Source organism: Zootoca vivipara, chromosome Z2, assembly GCF_965207765.1.
Source record: "Zootoca vivipara chromosome Z2, rZooViv2.hap1.1, whole genome shotgun sequence".
Taxonomy (NCBI): Eukaryota; Metazoa; Chordata; class Lepidosauria; order Squamata; family Lacertidae; genus Zootoca; species Zootoca vivipara.
In genome coordinates this window covers 9,877,142-9,898,434 of record NC_142585.1, presented here as the reverse complement: position 1 = coordinate 9,898,434, position 21,293 = coordinate 9,877,142, and the positions used below count along the sequence as shown (strand labels likewise).

At 45.9% G+C, this 21,293-nt stretch overlaps 1 protein-coding gene across 1 annotated transcript in view; it reads right to left on the bottom strand.

Moving 5' to 3' along the window:
* The window catches only part of GPR50 (G protein-coupled receptor 50), a 125,343-nt gene extending 106,149 nt beyond the window's left edge, over nucleotides 1-19,194 (bottom strand). The window contains exon 1 of the mRNA XM_060270656.2: nucleotides 18,978-19,194. Coding sequence (XP_060126639.1) covers nucleotides 18,978-19,134 — 157 coding nt within the window. The 5' untranslated portion in view covers nucleotides 19,135-19,194. The remainder of the gene's footprint in view (nucleotides 1-18,977) is intronic.
* Nucleotides 19,195-21,293: the final 2,099 nt, after the last annotated feature.

Below are 21,293 nucleotides of genomic sequence, written 5' to 3'. Positions count from 1 at the left end.
TGGCAACACCATTGCCTGCCCTCAAAGCCTAACTACTTTCCAGTCCTAGGAGAAAACATTTCTTGGAACACAAAGTCTTCATTATAACAGATGAGCATGCATTGGCTGCCAGCACAAGACAATCCAATTAAGAGTTCTTTACTTTGCAGCGTCACTTGGAAAGTTAACATGCAGAAGTGTAATTCTGGGAGGCTGCCTGGCACACCACATCATAGCATTTCATCTTATTTAATGATACTCAGAATTCAGCTAGGCAGACTCCTTCAACACATCCATTAAATTTTGATGGACGGAGTCCTGTGGTTCCATAAATGGCAACAGGCCCAAACTCTCACTTAAGCAAGCTTGGTTTAATTTTTAAATAAATAAATAAATAAGAAAAACCACTTCCTTACAAAATGTATAACCCACCTGGAAGGGATAGCAGTAACTCTCAGTTTTTGCCATTGCCAGACTGTTAACAGCTGCCAGCAACCAAATATGTAGGTAACACTGCATGAAACTGACACAGTGTTTATGAGACCATCTAAAATGGTGTGGGGAACCAGATCCACTCACCAGGCAAGATCCTTCTCTCTCTCTCTCTCTCTCTCTCTCTCTCTCACACACACACACACACACACACACACCACAGGTGAGTGGAGCTTATTGATCATTGGGACTTGTGTGGATGTGGCTGGTAGGGCAGAAAACAGGGAGCCCAAACAGTAGCTGGAGCCAAAGTCAACAACAGGCAGAGCCAACTAATTCACGTTTTGCAGCATTCTCCTCCCTACTGAGTTCTGCAAGGGGCAACAATGAGACTAGGTAAAGGACCCCTGACCGTTAGGTCCAGTTGCGAATGACTCTGGGGTTGCGGTGCTCATCTCGCTTTACTGGCTGAGGGAGCCAGCGTTTTTCCACAGACAGTTTTTCCAGGTCATGTGGCCAGCATGACTAAGCTGCTTCTGGCGAAACCAGAGCAGCGCATGGAAATGCCGTTTACCTTCCCGCCGGAGCAGTACCTATTTATGTACTTGCACTTTGATGTGCTTTCGAACTGCTAGGTTGGCAGGAGCTGGAACTGAGCAATGGGAGCTCATCCCGTCACGGGGATTCGAACTGCTGACCTTCCAATCAGCAAGTCCTAGGCTCTGTGGTTTAGACCACAGCACCACCCGTGAGACTAGAGAGGAGGAAACTGACAGAGTTTCCCAAGAGAAGGGGAAACTACTCTGGGAACTGTGGTTCAGTGAGGGGAATAGGGAGTCTCCTAACAATGCTCAGCATCTTCAACCTACTACAGTTCCCAGGGTTCTTTGGGAGATGCCATGGCTGTTTAAAATGGTATGATACTGTTTTAAATGTGTGGTGCAGATGTGATCTAAATTATGCAAGGAAAGAGACCTCAGGCAATTTACTCAATTTACATAATATATAAATTGGTGACTATAGACATTTCTATAGTCTACAGCACTTTTCCAAGCCCAATTCAAAGTGTTGGTGTTGACCTTTAAAGCCCTAAACAGCCTCGGTCCTGTATACCTGAAGGAGCGTCTCCACCCGCATCGTTCAGCCTGGACACTGAGATCCAGTGCCAAGGGCCTTCTGGTGGTTCCCTTATTGTGAGAAGTGAGGTTACAAGGAACCAGACAGAGGGCCTTCTCGGTAGTGGCACCCGCCCCGTGGAACGCCCTTCCATCAGATGTCAAGGAAATAAGCAACTATCCTATTTTTAAAAGACATCTGAAAGCAGCCATGTTTAGGGAAGTTTTTAATATTTAATGCTGTATTGTTTTAATACTCGATGGGGAGCCACCCAGAGTGGCTGGAGAGACTCAGCCAGATGGGCAGGGTACAAATAAATTATTATTATTATCATTATTATTATTATTATTATTATTATTATTATTATTATTGAACTTCTAGATTCATTTAAACTGCCTGGATGTAAAACGTTTGTTTGTTTGTTTGTTTGTTTGTTTGTTTGTTTGTTTAGCATTGTTTAAATTTCTGCAAGTGCACCAGTAACTTGGTAGAGCAAGTTCTGAAACTGATTGCAGTTCAAATATGTGACACCTTGTTAAAAACACACAGATGTACACACACACACTATTCCTCATGCCAAGTCAACTACAGAATTCATAAAATACAGGTGGCACCAAAGAAGCTTATCTCACAATAAATCTGTTAGTATTTAAGGTGCCACAAGACTTCTCTGTGGGGTTTTTTTCCCCAAAGCACGCACGCAACCAAAACCTTACTGGACCTAACTTTTAATAACTGTTCTCTTACATTCCCTTCTCTTTATAGGATTTGCTCTCAGTTCACAGAGGGACACAGTCATCCAGCTGACATTACTGCCAGTCCAATAAAGTGAAGATATACAACACACGACAACAAGAAATATCCCTCTTGGTGTTGTTGCTTACATATTTCTGCTCTTCAAATGTGGCTCTTGTCCTTCCATCAACACTGCAATGTTTTCAGCAATTATTACTTAGGCATTGTTTTGTTTCTTAAAGTGTTGTGTTTTTTTTTAATATGCTTAGGACAAGCACCAACGCATTCATCCAAGCAAGATGCTGCAGCTGTTGAAAGCAGCAAGCCAAGGATCTCTTTGGAACGGCAACCAAGAAGCTAAAGGCAATGGAACAAACTGTTTTCATTGACACCCAGCCAATAACTTAAACGGAGACACACACACACACACCCCAAAAAAAGAACAGATACCCACTGGACGCTGGAAAAAAGGGCGCAAGTCCCAGAGGGCACAGCTTGCCAACATGCTATCATCAACCCATGTCTTTTGGCTCTGCTAAGATATAGCCTTTATTAGGACTGCTGCTGAACACTGCCCAAAACATTGATTTGCCAGTAATTAGTTCAGGTTTATGTTTGTGGCAACAAATTAAATGATGGTGCAGCAATGGGAAAATGCTTCCAGTTCCAAATATATAGAACTGGTGCACCAAACTTCGGGCTTTAGCAATAATGGAGAAGCCTTAGAAACTCAAAGGAAACAGATTCATTTTGAAAACCTTGGTATTACTACTTCTTTCGTTAATCGGGAAAAGAGTGAGACACAATTCCCAGTCACATATATACAGATTTAGGACTCAAAAAGTTCAAATGTGTAACATGCTGTCTGAAGTCAGGAGATGCTACTTTTAAGGATGGTCCCCAAGATGACCTAAATGTCAGAGAAATGCAAACTATATATATATATTTGTGGGTGTGTCCTCACCAGCAGCTGGAATGTTATTCTGGGATGTTATCCTGCACTGTTATATATAGCTTTACATTTTAGGTGTGTTTTATGCTGGATGTGTTATCTTGGAGTATTATTTATCTCTCTGAGTAGTTTAATGTTGTTGTTGTTGTTGTTGTTGTTGTTGTTGTTGAGGAGGAGGAGGAGGAGGAGGGACATTAATACCTTGAACTCATGGGAGAAATCACAAAATTATGAATGTAATAAATGTGCAAAGTTCAGGTGAGGCTGAGGTCCATGCAAGTTGGGCTTCAAATGGCCACAACTTATATGACTACTCTAACTACCAGTTCATCACTTCCAAGGCCAGTGGAAGTGATGATATTCCAGCTGAACTATTTAAAATTTTAAAAGATGATGCTGTTAAGGTGCTACACCCAATATGCCAGCAAGTTTGGAAAACTCAGCAATGGCCAGAGGATTGGAGAAGATCAGTCTACATCCCAATTCCAAAGAAGGGCAGTGCCAAAGAATACTCCAACTACCGCACAATTGCGCTCATTTCACACGCTAGCAAGGTTATGCTTAAAATTCTACAAGTCAGGCTTAAGCAGTATGTGGACCGAGAACTCCCAGAAGTGCAAGCTGAATTTCGAAAGGGCAGAGGAACCAGAGACCAAATAGCAAACATGCGCTGGATTATGGAGAAAGCTAGAGAGTTCCAGAAAAACGTCTACTTCTGCTTCATTGACTATGCAAAAGCCTTTGACTGTGTCGACCACAACAAACTATGGCAAGTTCTTAAAGAAATGGGAGTGCCTGATCATCTCATCTGTCTCCTGAGAAATCTCTATGTGGGACAAGAAGCTACAGTTAGAACAGGATATGGAACAACTGAGTGGTTCAAAATTGGGAAAGGAGTACGACAAGGTTGTATATTGTCTCCCTGCTTATTTAACTTATATGCAGAATTCATCATGCGAAAGGCTGGACTAGATGAATCCCAAGCCGGAATTAAGATTGCCGGAAGAAATATCAACAACCTCAGATATGCAGATGACACAACCTTGATGGCAGAAAGCGAGGAGGAATTAAAGAATCTTTTAATGAGGGTGAAAGAGGAGAGCGCAAAATATGGTCTGAAGCTCAACATCAAAAAAACAATGACAAACCTAGACAGCATCACGCCAGGCACTCCTGTCTTCCACTGCCTCCCGCAGTTTGGTCAAACTCATGTTCGTAGCTTCGAGAACACTGTCCAACCATCTCGCCCTCTGTCGTCCCCTTCTCCTTGTGCCCTCCATCTTTCCCAACATCAGGGTCTTTTCCAGGGAGTCTTCTCTTCTCATGAGGTGGCCAAAGTATTGGAGCCTCAGCTTCACGATCTGTCCTTCCAGTGAGCACTCAGGGCTGATTTCCTTAAGAATGGATAGGTTTGATCTTCTTGCAGTCCATGGGACTCTTAAGAGTCTCCTCCAGCACCATAATTCAAAAGCATCAATTCTTCGGCGATCAGCCTTCTTTATGGTCCAGCTCTCATTTCCATACGTCACTACTGGGAAAACCATAGCTTTAACTATATGGACCTTTGTAGGCAAGGTGATGTCTCTGCTTTTTAAGATGCTGTCTAGGTTTGTCATTGCTTTTCTCCCAAGAAGCAGGTGTCTTTTAATTTCGTGACTGCTGTCACCATCTGCAGTGATCAAGGAGCCCAAGAAAGTAAAATCTCTCACTGCCTCCATTTCTTCTCCTTCTATTTGCCAGGAGGTGATGGGACCAGTGGCCATGATCTTGGTTTTTTTGATGTTGAGCTTCAGACCATTTTTTGCGCTGTCCTCTTTCACCCTCATTAAAAGGTTCTTTAATTCCTCCTCACTTTCTGCCATCAAGGTTGTGTCATCTGCATATCTGAGGTTGTTGATATTTCTTCCGGCAATCTTAATTCTGGCTTGGGATTCATCTAGTCCAGCCTTTCACATGATGAATTATGCATATAAGTTAAATAAGCAGGGAGACAATATACAACCTTGTCGTACTCCTTTCCCAATTTTGAACCAATCAGTTGTTCCATATCCAGTTCTAACTGTAGCTTCTTGTCCCACATAGTCAATGAAGCAGATGTAGACTTTTTCTGCAATTCTCTAGCTTCTAACTTCTGAGCTTTAAATGTATAAACAGCTATACAAAATATATTGTGCTGGAGATGCCTCAATAACATTTAAACAATAAAGCCACAACCACTCAACACAACAGTATGTCTGGAAAATGCAAGTCCTACAGTAAGTAGACCAGCACATGAGCTACTCTATCCCCAAATGCATGAGTAAAAAGCAGCAAGCACAAGTACCAGTAATAGATGAGATCCGGTAGTTTTAAAGTCGGTGCAGTTAAGGTCAATAGTTGGTGATAGTGGCAATAGTGCTATATATTGTAATACAGGGACACGGGTGGCACTGTGGTCTAAACCACTGAGCCTCTTGGGCTTGTCAATCAGAAGGTTGGCGGTTCAAATCCCCACAATGGGGTGAGCTCCCTCTGTTCTGTCCCAGCTCCTACCAACCTAGCAGTTCAAAAGCATGCCAATGCAAGTAGATAAATAGGTACCACTGCAGCAGGAAGGTAAACGGCATTTCCGTGTGCTCTGGTTTCCATCACGGTGTCCTGTTGTGCCAGAAGTGGTTTAGTCATGCTGGCCACATGAACCAGAAAGCTGTCTGTGGACAAACTCTGGCTCCCTCAGCCTGAAAGCGAGATGAATGCCGCAACCCCATAGTCACCTTTGACTGGACTTTACCGTCCAGGGCTGTGCACATGTTCCCAGGATGTTGAATGCATGGAACACATTTTATTACTCAGTCGCCTGTAAAAAAAAACAGGTTAGACAGCTTCTAATCAAACCAGTATTGACAGAACAACCTGGGATTGCTGAATCCTTTTATGTTAATGTGCTCCTTGAGGATAAGACTGATACTATTACTCTGGCTGTAGCAAAATTTCTCTCGCAGGCAGTAAGGATCAGAAATCAGTATATGTGGACTAAAGCTCCTCTGTTGGTTAGCAAGGCCACTCTTACGCCTTAATAACGGTTGATATATTATACAGTATACCATTGTTGTACTGTGTATTTTGGATCTATGAATCGCAATTAAGCTGTGGGGTTTTTCTTTTGCCACTCAGCGATTCCAAGGTGTGCATCTGGCCTTCCTACACAGCACCCAAAGCAGAACATCACAGAATTTTTATTTTTGCTATGTGCATAATGAGGACCAATATGCCATGGACCTCTGTGCAAATGGATATGCCTATAAAAAGCCTTTGCTTTGGTCTTGGAATGCAAAAGACTGGAACCTGCTCTTCACGCATTATTAGCCCTAAACAAAAACAGCCGTGCAAAAGCACCGGAGTTTGACTGGCAACCCCGCTAGGCAGAAGTGACTCAGCCAAACTTAACAATTTATCTCATTAAAATTCAATAAAAAGCAATAATCAGGTCTTTGCGCAGATTCCAGTAGCAAGCATAGCATTCTTGAAATGCATTGTCAAAATATTATGACACATAAATATCAAACCCTGATGTTCTTTTGTTTTGTTTTGTGTGCCTTTAGTGTCTGGGATCTCTCCTAGCATGGTAAATCCAGCTGCTATTGTGTTGTTTTCTGGACTGGAGATTATTACACAAGACGCGAATGCAGGCCACATTTAGCTTGGCGTCCCTTCATGCATTACCTTCCTGGGTGCGCACACCTAAGGTGGCCTCGGTGTACACATAAAAATAAAATCTTTGGATGGAGCAAGTGCATATATCCTACCGTTAGAGTGTGATGAAACTAAAACAAGCACACAGCAAAAGTATTCTGTTGCCAGGACCTAAATCTCAGGGGGATCATAATGGAAAAACATCTCAGGACCTGAACCCTAAGGTTTAAAATCCTGTAGAAACTTATATTTCAGCTTCACTCACAGGCATGGAACTTCAGTTTCAGTTTCTCTTGATTTCTCATTTTTCCAATCTTAAATTCACTTGTACATATTTCCACATCAATCTGCAGGTTTTTTTAGTCCCTCGTAAATTAATTCAGTGAGGGTGAAAGAGGAGAGCGCAAAATGGTCTGAAGCTCAACATCAAAAAAACCAAGATCATGGCCACTGGTCCCATCACCTCCTGGCAAATAGAAGGGGAAGAAACATGCTTTCGAACTGCTAGGTTGGCAGGAGCTGGGACCAAGCAATGGGAGCTCACCCCATCACAGGGATTCGAACCGCTGACCTTCTGATCAGCAAGCCCTAGGCTCAGTGGTTTAACCACAGCGCCACCTGGGTCCCATTGTGGGTATGGTACAAAAGCTTAAAGGGGAACCAGCTGGCTCCCCCAATTCTACTCCTACAGTTAGGTCTGTCAAACCCCCTGCTGTACTCTCAGCACACCATAAAAATTCTGCTTGTTCTATCTCTTCTCTCCATGCCAAGGGGGAAGAGGGACAAAAGAAATCCACTGTGTAGAAAATGGGTTTCCCATGCAGGAGAAAGTCGCAGTGTCCTTACAGGGCCATCCACTGGGAAACAAAAAGGAGGCTTCTCTTGTGCAGCAAACTATTTCAAAGGTCCCGTTAAGAGGGCAAGCATTTGTTCTATTCCTGTAAATTTACTGTTGCATCTTCTCCTTCTCTTTAAAGTAGTTTAATGCATTTTAATGACTGGGTATGCTGCTTTGCAAAGTGGGGTGCTTATTATTTAAGGAAAGGTCAAGGGACTGGAATGCTTTTGAAATGAAAAACAACTTTTTTGCCTTTGTTAATTCTCTCTCTCTCTCTCTCTCACTCACTCTCTCTCTCTCTCTCACACACACACAAACACACACACACACACACAGAGGGCTCTAGGTTCCTTACAAGCGGCTGACAATCCCAATACTTGTAGCTTTGAAATGTGTTGGTTATCTTCAGAGGACTCCCTCTGAAGAAGCACTGCTGCTGCCAAATGTCCATGACCGGAGGCTGCAAGTAGACACCAACCCTATGCAGAATGAGACTAGCTCTGCCAGGCTTTCATTGTGAAGCATTGTTCACCAATCCTGCGAAGGACCTGCATGCCTTATAATATGGTACATAGGATGCTGACGTATACCACTGGTCCATCCAGCTCAGTATTGTCCCTCCCAGGCCTACCTGGAGGAGATGATGGGGATTGAACCTGGAAACGCCTGCATGCACGGCAGTTGCCCTACCACTGAGCTAAAGCCCATCTTTATGCTTCTCTCTAGCTAGTGTTGCCTGCTGAAAACCTCCTCTCAATGCACCTGAATCCCCCTAGGAACATAATGTGCCGCTTTGCAGACTGCACATTGATTTGAAATCAAACATCCTGTAATAAAAAGATTACCCACCATGAAAACCGCTGGGCTAGCATGCATTGTTTGATGAGAGCGATTCCAGGGGATTATTGGTAGGGTTTAAATAGCCGTCGTGCCTGCTCATTTGTTTATTTGAGTTATTTATATCCACTTTTAATGACAGTTCTCAAGGCGGCTGACATGACCCAGGACTCCCAACTCCCCATCCTTAGAGGAAGAGGCTGGGAAAACAGAGGAATGCATCTCAGCCGAGGCGCAGCCTTCACCACCCCACCTTCCTCAGGAGTTCCAGCACCAGAGCAGCCCAGAAGCTATGATAGAGGGATAAGAAATACCATTCCCAGGGCCTGAATGTGGCTGGGATGTGTCCTTGATGTTTCTTTCTTCTCTTGATGGAGGATAGAGACAAGGAGGCCACTGAGAAAAGAGGTCCTCTGGCCTAATCCAGCAAGCTCTTCCTTATGTAGCAATGGCCTCCAACTTGGATGGCTTTAAAAGAAGATTGGACAAATGTATGGAGGGCAAGACAGTCAGTGACTACTGGCCCTGATTGCTATGCTCTGCCTCCATGGTTGTAGGCAGAGATGCTTCTGGGTGCCCGTTGCTGGACACTACAGGAGGGGAAAGTGCTTGGGTTCTCTTGACTCCCTTAGAGGGCAATGGGCTCTCCTTCATTGCAGGTTTCTAAACAGAGGTTGGACAGCCATCTGCCAGGGATCCTTTGGCTGTGTTGGACTAGAGGGCCCTCGGGAGCCCCTTCCAATTCTACGATTCTGTGTAGAAAGCAGCCTACTTACAAAGGGGAAGCTTACATTAGTAGCTCTGGCCACTTTTGCCTCTGGCCCGCTCAGCACAGGCATGTGGCCCTCAAGAGGTTGACCAGAGGAGAATGTGGCCCTTGGGTCCCCCAGCCCTGCTCCAAATGAAGAAAGCAAACATGTATTCTAAATTTTAAGGAGCGGAATGGCTCTGTGGATGTGCTCTGCATAGGGATTTGTTTTCAGTGCCATAAAGTTAAGCTCACACAGCTCTTTCGCGTGAAAATCAATTCCTGTTTCCCCTCTAAATTTCCTCTGTTTCAGTTATCTAATTTAGGGAAGGGGGAGATATGCTGCTGTTGCCATTCAGCTGACCTGTGATGTTTCAATTCAGGCTCCCTTCCCCTTCGCAGTAATGGCAGCTGACAACCCTGCTCTTAGGATATCACAAGGGCAAATGGAGATCAGCTTTCACTGCCATCTGGACGGGGCTATTAAAAGAAACAGGTCCAATTAAAAGGTTATTTGATGCTCCCATCACCGTAGAGCCTATGCAAAGGGACACTGTGCATTTCAGAGCAGGTAGGTAGATCTGAATTCCTGAGGTCTAGCAGCTTCTTGTTCCCTCCTCTGTTCAGATCTGCTTTATTTTATGCTTTGTCTGAGAACTGAGCTTTCCAACACAATGGGCATTGAAGGAAACCTGCCTCTTAACTCCCATAGTTGCCAACTCATTTCTACAAAATTTTAAATATTTTCTTCCCCTTCTAGAACCAGCCATGATTCAACCATGCTTTCATCCAAGAATAAAAATATACGAAATGTAATAAAATTAAGTATCTGAATCAATGAATTATTTTTTGAAAGATGGATTCCAAAGTTCTCTTATTTAAAAGAGCTTAGCATCTTCAAGTATTTTGATGTTGTTACTGTAATGTGATAAACACTGGGATGCATTTAACTGAGATTTCTGCTAAGGGCCAGCAACTGGCAGCCTATGTGTTGAACCTGGCCCCCTGAAGATTGTAGCTTGCCTTTCCCCGTCTTTCTATTCAGGGACAGAATATGAAGTATTAAAATGGTCAAGGTAAGGAGAAGTGGACCTAGCCTTGGCCCTCTTGTGGTTCGTCTCCAAACTCCTTGTTACCAGGATATCCTCTCAGCCAGTCACCAACAATCCAAATCAACATTAAGAAAGTATCTGTCCATGACCAGAAAGTCAAACTGGCTTCCACACACACTGGCATTTCCCTTCTCCACCTCCAGGTCTACTGTATGACTGTTAACAGCTGCCAGATCGGTGTGCAGCTCCCCTGTGTGGTGAACCATTGAACTGCAGCACACAGCTTCTCAGAAGAAGACCTTTAGGCTCTGGATTGACTCTCCCCAACCCAGCTGACCACTGGATCTTCCTGCTCATAGCTCAGCCACGCTGGAACAACAAGGTATCTTTGGTTAGCCATTGGACCTGCCTTGCCCCCAACCCCACCTCCTAACTTGTCATCTTCTGGTTTTAACTTGTACAAGGCAAAGGAACAATTCAATGGCAGAGGCTACCAGAACAATTTCAAGCTTAGCAGGTGCCTGCAAAAGTCCTGAAAAAAATAATGGGATATTCCGACCTAGTGGCAGCACGCATTTCAGTTGTTTTAATATTAACTCCAAGAGTGACTATTTCTGAATGTACTCTAATCCGTTTTCCTTTAGCCCAGCCAAGAAAAGCAACTGAATCTTACTTGGAAAGTTATTACATACAGCAATGACACAAAGCTGCCAGCCCAGCTTCAACTTATGAGCAGAAGGTATGTTGTCCTTGGCAGAAAACACACAACCATATCCCTTTCCTATGGCCATGAGAACAATATCCATCATCTAAACCTCTTCCAGGTCAATACTTCCACCTGCTCTATAATAATCCCCACCTAGAGTGACCAGGTTATCCCCTGGGGATTCTCCTTTTCCCAACTGAGTATCAAGTTTTAAAAGATAGGCATAAAAGCCAGGGCTTTCCCCATCAATTCCCACCTCCAAGTCCTTTTCGTCACACACCTGTATCTTTGCTCACCAGACTCCCCTGCATAGCTCCTCTGTGTGGTGGGCCACTGAACTGCTACTGCAAGCTTCTCAGTGCAAGGGCCACCTCTAGGCTCTGGGCCACCTCTCCCCACTCAGGCCACTGAAACTTGGCAACAGGCAGTATTCCCGGGTAAGGATCACTGATGCCCGTGCCTGGCCCCTTTTTCCAGTAGTCTAATGCACAGCTGTCATTGCAAGGGTCTACAGTGCCCAGGACTGATTGTGTTTCAGAGCACTGCAGGAAATAAGAATTGTGGCTGCCAGGTCCATATCAGAGAAGAGCTGCCTTCATCTTCTTCATTATTACCTGGAAAGCCTATCTGCCTGTGCAGCAGATATAATTACGACGTGAAGGAGGAGCTGCCCTACCATTGGGAGTGGCCAACAGAGGGTGACATGCTGAAGACCAGCTCAAACAAGGAGTTAGGGTGGAGAACCTCCAAAAGCACCATGGGTGAATAGGCAGCGGGTAGTTGCCTTAACCTCTGGTTTAGTAGTCAAACGCACTTCAAAGAACAAGAGAAACAAAGCACTTCTGATCTGAGGACTTCACCTATGAACCTTCTCATTGCTCAGTGGCTGCCATGTTGAGTGACGAATTGCATGTGGGGCCAGAACTTTCGATCACCTTTCCAACAAAGTTCTTTTGCACAAATGCAAAGTTTGCAAGGGCTGCTTCACATATGCTCAAGGAGGTTGTGGCAGCCAGTGTTGATTTGTCTGTGTAAATGGGCCGTTGCCAGGCCTAGCAGAACTTTCCTCTCACCTTGCCTTGCATTCTTGTGGTGCTGCAATGGCTGGGATCATGAGCAATAAAGCCCCAGATTCAAGTATTCAAGTCTCACCAGACTCTCTCTCTCTCTCTCTCAGCCTCAGTCTCCCCGTCTGTAATATGGTGATAAGGAAACTCGCCTACTTTCCCAGGCAATTATTGCAGGGATTATCTGGATTCTGTCTAAACACATGCAGCAACAGAACAAGGTGGAACGAGATGTGGAGCACAAGTGGCAAGAGTGTGTGTGTTATATTTTCAGATTCTCCCCAGTGCAAAAACCTTCCCATAAAAAGGGAAAACCAGCACAGAAGCCAAAGGGCTAGGAAGCAGATTCCCTCCCCCTGTGTTTTTTCAATTTGCAGGGAGTTGTTTCCTCCCCCAGTTGGGAGAAGGATTCCAAAGCAATATCCAAAGTGGTACAGTCCATTTCTGCTGCATGTGCAGGCCCAACCTAGGACAATGTAGAACGCTGAAACACACAATATGAATTTTGGAATATGGTATATATATTGCAGCAAAGTGCAGAAATAAACAGTGTGGTAAGACGGCTGGCTGAAAGAATAAAGAACCTGAAGGTGTGTTACTCCTGGCAAACAAAGCCATTCTGAGCACAAGCTGATGTGTGGCCATCATGAAGTCATTAGTGTAACCAACTGAAGGCACAGCGTTAACTGACTGAAGGAGGAAGGAAATAATGCCTGAGAAAACAATCTACAGGTAGTCACTTAAAGAAGGAATCAGCCATGGAATAGGATACCAGTACCTTTATGCCTTCCGCCCCCTACTGGTTCTGGTAAAGGTAAAGGGACCCCTGACCATTAGGTCCAGTCGTTACCGACTCTGGGGTTGCGGTGCTCATCTCCCGTTATTGGCCGAGGGAGCCGGCGTACAGCTTCCAGGTCATGTGGCCAGCACGACAAAGCCGCTTCTGGCAAACCAGAGCAGCACATGGAAACGCCGTTTACCTTCCCGCTGTAGCGGTTCCTATTTATCTACTTGCATTTTTGACGTGCTTTCGAACTGCTAGGTTGGCAGGAGCTGGGACCAAGCAATGGGAGCTCACCCCGTCACAGGGATTCGAACCGCCGACCTTCTGATCAGCAAGCCCTAGGCTCAGTGGTTTAACCACAGCGTTATTGCAATTACTGTTGCTGTACCCTTGATAATGAACACTGACTGTTTTCAGTGGTTGTTGGTTCACACACTCCTTTGAAAGTCATCAAGTGCAGCGACAACAACCGATGGGGGTGTGTGGACGTGGGCGATTCGACCCCACATTTTCCCTTGTCCTGTAGATTTTATAGAGGAACTTGTGCTCAGACTTGGATGCAATGGCTAGAACAGAGGAAAAACTGTAAAGGGCCAAACAAGTTCTAATGCTACAATCACTGGACATGACATCTGGCGTATAGTTACAGAATGCGAGAAACCAGGTGGCACAGTGGAGGGATGGAGGGGTTCTTTGGACCTCCATATGCCATTCCACTCCAGCTCTCATCAGTCCCACTTCTTCACCCTTGGCAAAGTGCTAAATTGGGACCTGCTCAGCCATGAAACTTAGTGGGTGACTATGGGCCAGTGACTCTGCCTAGCCTACCTTGAAGGATAAAATGGAGTTGAGGGAAGAAGCAGGTATACTACTGCAAGTTCCTTGAAGGGAAGGGAGGATATAGATGTTGCCCAGGTGAAGCAGCCCTGATCTTACAGTCTATATCAGAGGCCCTTTTCTGTGTGCCTCGCCCAAGTTAGGTATGGGGGGGTGGCTGCATGGCCTTTTCAGTGGTGGCTCCATCTATGGAATACTCTCCCCAGGGAAACATGCCTGCCACCACCATTATCAGTGTTTTAGGCACTAGGCTAAGACCTTTTCCTTCACTCAGGCCTTTGGTAACTAAGGCCCCATCTGCATTATTTAAAGCAGTGACATACCACTTTAAACAGGCATGGCTTCCACCAGAGAATCCTGGGAACTGTAGTTTGTAACGGCACTTAGAAAGAGCTAAGATTCTGAGTGGTGCAACAATCAATCCCTCTTTTTAGGCAACTCTGGGGATTCTGACCCTCTGTGAGGAGAACAGCGGTTTCCTAACAACTCTCAGCACCCTTAACAAACTGATTATTTGTGGAAACCACCATGGTCAAAAGGGGAGGGGCACTGCTTCAAATGTATAGCACAGTCATGGCAGTCATGGGCATAGCCAGGATTTTTTTTAAGGGGAGCAGGACTTGATTGCAGGGGGGAGGGAGGGGTCAGAACTGATGTGATTGGTTAGCTAGTTAAATATTTCCATTGTTTTACTTGATCTAGGGGGGAACTGCCCCCCTGCCCCCCTTGGCTATGCCCATCATGACAGTGCTCATTTTTGGGTGGGGTGGATAAGACTTGTCATCATTATGTTATCAGATAAGCATTTAAGGTATTTTGTACTATACCTTGTTTTAAATTTTCTGGCTTTAATTTTTTTTATCCACTGTTTAACCTCTTGTTCAGTTAAAGATTTCTTCTTTTTTCTTGTTTGCAAAATGCTTCCAACATTAAGGTCCACACCCCCTGCTCTGTTTTGCTCAATTGTCTTTTGCTGAAAGAAACCCCTCACACCACTTACCCAACTTCAAAATGTTTTGCATATAAAGTTCCCAGGAAACAAAACTATACGAAGCAATTAGAGACAGTGCCTTTCAAAGTCTGCAAAGCAATGTGAACTTTGCAATTGTCCTTGAGGAAGAATAAGGTAGACTGGCACTTCAATCTGAAATCCCAACCCTGCTCTTAAGAAGTGAACTGATTATATACCTCCAGTTTGCTTTTAAACTGGAGAGGGGTGCCACATTACTGGATGTACAAATGGGACAATTGCAGCCTTCCATATGCTTGGTTATATTTTTTTTTAAAAAAAAGGAGAAAGGAGAGAGAAGGTGCCGAAGAGAAGAAAAACACAACTTTGCCACAAGCTAGTCCTTTGCCATAAGAAATAAATGCTGGCTGGGAGGAGTCCCTGGAGCAAGATAACAAGCAAGGGGTCTCTGCGCAGAGGTGGAGCTAGTTACTCTGGCACCCACAGTGGCGCACATGATGTGCACCTGGGGGCGGGGCGGGGTTAGCCACCCGTGGGGGCAGGGCAAGTTTCCCAGGGGAGCGGGGAGGCAATGTTACCCCCCCCCGGACCCGGATGACACCTGGGGCGGACTTCCCCCACCAGACCCCCTTCTTCCGCCAGTGTCTCTGCGGAGAAGTAAAGTTCCCATTTCATCACATGGATCATTGAGGCTCCTCAACTCAGTGAGACATTCAATAAACCCGAAGATCAACTCCCTACAATTCCCCCCCCCATTGTTTTCTTTGCTTTCACTTGATGTCTGGTTTCTCTCTCTCTCTCTCTCTCTCTCTGCCCCATGCTCTTTACTGCTTCCTGGTGATTTAAAACACGAAGCAACCAGGAGATATCAACCTTAGGCACACCTTCTTAGCAGAATCAGTTCTACACTCTTGTGCTGAGATGCTCAGCTGTGTATTAGAAACACAGCCATTCTGCACATGCAAGTTTCCTTGGTTAGCTATGGGCCTTTCTTCAAATTGCTTAGGGGTTTACTGTGAGAAAGACCTTGGTGGCTGACACTGCCATGCTGCCAAAAATGAGGCTCTTCCTGAACCCCTGAGAACTGAAAGCAAACGGGACAGAAGAAGGGTGAGAACCTTTTCAGATTGAAGAGCACATTCCCCTCTAGGCAATGTGCCAGGAGTTGGCAAAAGTGGGCAGAGGAATCAATGCAAAATTTAGCTTTGTACAGTTGGTACCCACACGCGGGTGGCGCTGTGGGTTAAACCACAGAGCCTAGGGCTTGCCAATCAGAAGGTTGGCAGTTCGAATCCCTGTGATGGGGTGAGCTCCCTTTACTCGGTCCCAGCTCCTGCCAACCAGTAGTTCGAAAGCACGTCAAAGTGCAAGTAGATAAATAGGTACTGCTCCAAGTGGGAAGGTAAATGGCGTTTCAGTGCACTGCTCTGGTTCGCCAGAAGTGGCTTAGTCATGCTGGCCACATGACCTGGAAGCTGTATGCCGGCTCCCTCGGCCAATAACGTGACATGAGCGCTGCAACCCCAGAGTCGGTCATGACTGGACCAAATGGTCAGGGGTCCCTTTACCTTTACCTTACAGTTGGTTAGGTTTCTACAAGCAGGCACACACCTTTTTATCCTCCACCCAAGTACATACAACTCATTATCAGGGATTTTTGTTGTTGTTGTTGTTGTTGTTGTTGTTGTTGTTGTTGTTCCCAGCCAGAGGGGGAAACTACTTCAGGAGAGTGCAAAGCAGGGCTGATAATGGGTCTGGTTCTGGAGGGTTTGTGACCTGGGGAGAATCACAAGGGCCACATGACAAGATTTGGCCCCCGGGCTGAGATTTCCCCGTCCCAGAGACAAAGTAAGACAAACTGGTTTGCTTAGTGTGATCCATAAGCCTTTAAAATGGTCCCCTAAGGCAGAGCTTTCCAAGCTCTTCATGTTGCTGTTTTAATTGTTTATTTCACTCTTATTGTTTAATTTTGGTGTTGTTGTTTCTTTCTCCCCAGTGTCAGTTTGAGAAAAAGTGTTGTTACTATTCTGCCAGATATACCGTATCTGTATGGCATTTTACAACAAACAAGCAGGCATTTCAATCTGTAATTCAACACAAGAAGAAAGGAAGTTTAGACGACAGGAATATGCAAATTATTTCAATTATCCGTACTTCAGCTTAGTTAAATCAAATAAATACGGACAGAAAAATGAATGAAATAAACTAACATTATTGGGTTTTGCCACCAGTCTGGCTCTCCCTCACACATGTGCACACAGAAAGAGACTTTAAAGCTGTTGTTGGCAAGTTCCCTTTCACACCCATTCCCTTTTGCCATCCTCAAAGCAATCCCATGGTCAATTTATTATTGGAGGAAACTTGGAGTTGAGAGACTCTGGTTCCCTCTTGGGGATTTCATCCCTGTCTAAAGATCTGATCAGATGAATTGCACACACTCCAGGATACGTTTCTGCAATTTGTGCGTTCCGGCTATTACATTTCCTACAGATCCAGGGTACTTAGACTGTGCTGAGCCTAAATCATCTTCTAAAAGGCCTTTTCCCCAACTCTCTCCCCACATGCAGGCACAATTTTATTTCTAAAAACCAGAAATGATGGCTGAGCACACAAAGGTTTCTCTCCTCCTCCTCCTTTGAAGACTTGTTTTCCTAATGGTAGTCCAGACAGTGAGGGAAACACTCTGCACAAACTCAGGGGCATGAACTGGAACTGCACAATATTATACATATACAGTGAGGAATAAATTCCACTGAGTTCGTGAGAGTTACTGCCAAGGAAGTGTGTATGGGGGTGCAGCCCAAATCATTGTCCTATCAGGGATCCTGGCTGTAGATTGCTTGCACGGGCTGGGGGTTGGACTAGAGGACCTGTGAGGCTCCTTCCAATTCTGGGGTTCCAAATGCAGCTCTCTGTCCCTCCTTTTCCAAAAGGTTTGTAATTGGGGGTTGGGTAGGAACTTTTGTGGGCTAATTTACAGGGATGTCCTAAGTGAAAGGGGCTCCCCCCCCCTGCTTTCTTTTGGGAACAAAGAAGGCAACGACAAAGGGCAAGGAAGAACTGGAATGTGCACACTCAAAGAAGCCCCAAAGTGGAACCTAAGGAACATAGAAAACTGCCTTACCAAGTCAGATCATTGGTCCATCTAGCTTAATGTTGTCTGCACTGACTGGCAGCAGCTCCCCAGGGTTTCAAAAGGGAATCTCTCTGAGCCCTACCTGGAGATGCCAGGGTTTGAACCTGGGACCTTCTGCAGGTAAAGCAGGCACTTCAGGACTGAGCTATGACCCTTCCTGGAACGGGACTTGCATCTTTTTTGTGTGGTTAACACTGTACTCCAAGAAGGAGGGCAAACATCCAGGTCAAGCTAAAAGTAGGCGTCCCTACAGACAAATGGCAATTTAAGATTGATAGCTGCTGCAGCAACAGCATAGCGCTTCTTTACTCTTGTTTGCACGCGGATGCTGCATGCACCTTCTATACCTTTAAGTCACGTTCTTTCCCTCAAATAATTCTGGACACGGTAGTTTGTGAAAGGCTGCCGGGAACTGTAACTCCGTGAGGGGTAAACTGCAATGCTCGGAATTCCTCGAGGGAAAGAACCTGGGTGTTCTAATACACCCGTACGTGAAAGCAGAGCCCTGTCAGGCTCGGTGGGATTTTCTTCTGAGTAAACGTGCCTGTAACCCTGAGCAATCGTAAACGCGCTTCCTAGGGCTCGGGCAGCTCCCCATGGAATAAAGTGGGAATTGCACGCTATGGGTTTTTCGGAAGTCCTTGGTTTGAAAACCAGCTGTATCATAAAACACACGAGGTGCTCTTAGCTAGGAAATTCCCTCTGAGCTTCAACTGTCTTCCCCGCCCCGCCCCGTAATATGTGGAGGATAATAAATCTGGGCTGCCTTGCAGGATTGCTGTCAAGGATTATAAAGTCAAGTACAGTAGGTGTGAATGACTTTAAACACTTTAAAGGCCAACTTCTGCAGTAAACATGCAGTAAACAATTATGACCTGTCTCCCCTTAATGTACAGTAGGCCTATTGTATTGTTTTACCAAGAGGTGAAACACTTACCGTACTTTTGTACAGCTGGTGGTCAGAAATGCAGGGGGCATTTGTCTTAACAGCGCCACAGACGGCTTCTGGCACCTTACCACGTGCTGGCCTTCAAAGTGGTGGTTCTCGCATAATCCCTCCCTGTCCTAGTAAGAGGCCCCTTAATCAACGGGCCGGAGCCAAGGGCCAAAACTCACCGGCGTTGCGCAGCTTGCGGTTCCTCAGCACAGACATGATCACCAAGACGTTCCCCAGGATGTCCACGACGATCGTGAAGATGAGCACGGCCGCCAGGGAGTGGCGCGCCTCAGGGTGGAAGCGGCAATCCGGGCAGCTCGCGTTGTTGTCCAGCATCTCCCCGCAGCTCCGCCGCCGCCGCCGCCGCCGTGCAGATCCCGAGCAAGGGAAAGCCCTCCCCGGGACTCCCACCCCATCGGCAAAGAATCACCAGTGCCTGACTGCCCGTCCGCGACGCGCCCGCAGAGCCTGAGCCGCCTGGTTCCCAACTCCAAAAGTTTAGCTCGCCTAGAAAGAGCGACGGGTCCTCCCGCTTTGTGCCTTCCCCTTCTCTCGGTAAGCGTCTCAAACTGCGCGGGGTAGCGTGGAGGCGGGCGTTCCTCCCGCCACCTGCCTTTCCCGAAGCGCCGGAAAGGAGGCACCCAAACGTTGCGCTTTTGTCTCTCGCGGGCTGGCAAAAAAGACAAAATCGCACACAGACGCTCACGCCCCTGTTTCCAGGAGCGTCGAATAAGTCGGGAAACCCTCCCACCTCAGAGGACGCCTCCTTGGGCTACCCTTCTGGGACAGCGCGGCCGTGCCCTCCTTTCCTTTCTTTGAGCCGTGCGTAAAAATGGGGATTTTGGAGAAGCCTGTGGGAATAAGGCAAACGCCAGCTTGCTGGGCGCCTTGTAGGCTTTCCGCGTTGCGCGGAGATGGGGATGATCTACTGCTCTCTAGCCAGCTGCAAGGATTGACGTGGAGTGGAGGCTCAAATATGCTTTCCCACTTCTACCTGTTCCTCCTCTGCCACAGAGAGGAAGGGAGAGAGCCAGTATGGTTAAGAGTGTTGGTCGCTCGCCACTTTGCCATCATGAAGCTCATTGGGTGACCTTGGGCCAGGGACTGCCTCTCAGCCTAACCGGCCCACACAGGGTTGTTCTTAGGGGGAAATGGGCAGAGGGAGGGGACCCATGTGCACACCCCCTTGAGTTCCTTGGAGGAGGGGGCTGGCTATACAATAGCAACAGGGATAATAATGTGAAATGTGAATGCTGCCCATAGAGGCAAAGTGCCTTCCATATTGACTTTTATCTCAGTTGGTATCTGTCTTGGATGTGAATTGATTTTAAGTATGTGCTGATGTTTTAAACTTTTTTATACAGTATATTTAGAGTTGTGTTTTAATTGTTTTAATAGATTCAATATATTGTTATTGCCATGCAATGCTCAGCTGGTAGAGCACAAGACTTTTCATGACAGGGTCCTGGGTTCAAGCCCCACAGTCAACAAAAGATTCCTGCATTGCAGGGGTTGGACTAGATGACCCTCAGGATCCCTTCCAAACCATGAGTCTATGATTCTACCTTATTATGCAGTTGTTCTTAACCATTTTATATGCAATTGTTTTTAACTTTTTTGTTTTTGTTTTGTTAATACGGAGTAGAAGTCAAAAGTTCTGCTCGCTAGGAAAAATGCAGAATGAGGATCAATAGTGATGGGGCACATCCAGCACCAGATACAAGAATACTTGCACAGTAAATAGTGACACCCAATGAAGGCGACAAACACCCACAGAACCAAAGGGACAAAAGGCTTTTTTTTCCTTCAAGCTTTTTTTCCTTTTGGACTCCAGCAGACCTTCAAGCTTGTGACACAAGCAAGCATTGCAAATCCAAATGCTGCAGCTGTGCCACCCAGTGCAAACCATGGAGGAGACACTGGAGGGGACACAAGGTGACCTAAGACCCCTGCTGGATCCATCTAGGTCCATCTAGTTCAGTGTTTCCCAACCAGTGTGCCTCCAGATGTTTTGGGACTACAACTCCCATCATTCCTGACCACTGGTCTTGCTAGCTAGGGATGATGGGAGTTGTAGTCCCAAAACATCTGGAGGCACACTGGTTGGGAAACACTGATCTAGTTCAGCCTTCCTCAACTGATGTTTTGGCTCCCATCAGCCCTAGTCAGCATGGCTGTTTTTGGCTGAAGCTAAGAGGAGCTGTAGTTTAAAACATTTGGAGGGCACCAGGTTGGGGAAGAGTGGTTTAGTCCCATATCTGGGATCTGGGTCCCCATGGTGTCCAATTCTAGGAAACGATGGAACTCACCCCCACAAGATACAGTGGTGACCATCAACATGAATGGCTTCCCGTACTAGAAAAGCTAATAAACTAACTGAAATTAGCCCGGGGACAAACAAAAGAGGATGCCTTTACCACAGTGTGGCTTCCCTTTATGACACACACAGCCCAACAAGACAACATAAAGGCTTATTTGACCCAACTGCCCCCCAT